Source organism: Monoraphidium neglectum (genome assembly GCF_000611645.1).
Source record: "Monoraphidium neglectum strain SAG 48.87 unplaced genomic scaffold scaffold03306, whole genome shotgun sequence".
NCBI classification, from domain to species: Eukaryota; Viridiplantae; Chlorophyta; class Chlorophyceae; order Sphaeropleales; family Selenastraceae; genus Monoraphidium; species Monoraphidium neglectum.
The window spans coordinates 1-860 of record NW_014010322.1 but is presented as its reverse complement, the minus strand read 5'-3'; the positions used below and the strand labels follow the sequence as shown (position 1 = coordinate 860).

Genomic DNA, 860 nt, shown 5'->3' with positions numbered 1-860 from the left:
ACGCAGGTGAGAGGGGCGGCGGCAGCGGGGCGGCGGCAATGTGGGGGTGGCCAGGGCGGGCGGGCTGAGCGGGCGGCATTTTTTGGGGGGGGAGCATGGGTGGCGGGGCGCCGATGCTGCAGCGGTGGCCGCCGCGGGCTCGAGGACGGCAGCCCGGCCGGCGCCGGCAGGCGTGTGCATGCCGCGTCGGCTGGACGGGCCGCCGCGCTCGGACGCCGGCCGCAAGCCTGGCGGCGCCGCGGCGTCCTCCCCACCTCGCCGCGGGTCTTCACCCGATTTGCGCCGACCCTTCCCCCCGCCTGGCGCCCCCGCGCCCCCGCCGTCCGTCTCTGCCGGGCCGCCCCTGCAGGACAAGACGCGCCACCTGAAGCACACGCTCAACGCGCAGTTCCGCATGATCCACGAGCTCTGCACTTTCGTGCTGCTCAACACGCGCAAGGAGTCGCTCGTGCGCGCGACGCTCACGGCGCTGCACGCCTACCTGTCCTGGGTGCCGGTCGGGTGAGCGGCGCCGCCGGCACATCGCCGCGCTCGGGGGCAATCGCGGCTTTTGACAGTGCCGTCGGCCTATTCGTGGAAACCGCGCCGCCGGCTGGGCGAGCAGCTTATGCTGGCTTAGCCGCAGGCAGCCGACGCAGCGTCGCCGCGGGCCTCGGGCGCCCTCTCGGCCGGGCCGTGAAGCATCCACCCGTGCGACACCCCCTCACCCGCCCTGCAGGTACATCTTTGAGAGCAACATGGTGCAGCTGCTGCTGGGGCTGTTCCCGCAGGCGCCCTTCCGCAACGTAGCGCTGCAGTGCCTCACGGAGGTGCGCCGCACCTCTGTGACGCCTGCCCTTGTGACCTCGGCGCCCCCGCGC

General features: G+C 74.0%; 1 protein-coding gene across 1 annotated transcript in view; it reads left to right on the top strand.

The window, feature by feature from the left end:
• The window catches only part of MNEG_12559 (putative Exportin-1), a gene marked incomplete at both ends in the record, with an annotated part of 2,943 nt that extends 2,438 nt beyond the window's left edge, over window positions 1-505 (top strand). Inside the window, one exon of the mRNA XM_014038968.1 lies at window positions 350-505. Within this exon, the coding sequence (XP_013894422.1) occupies window positions 350-505 (156 nt within the window). The remainder of the gene's footprint in view (window positions 1-349) is intronic.
• Between the last annotated feature and the right edge of the window lie 355 nt (window positions 506-860).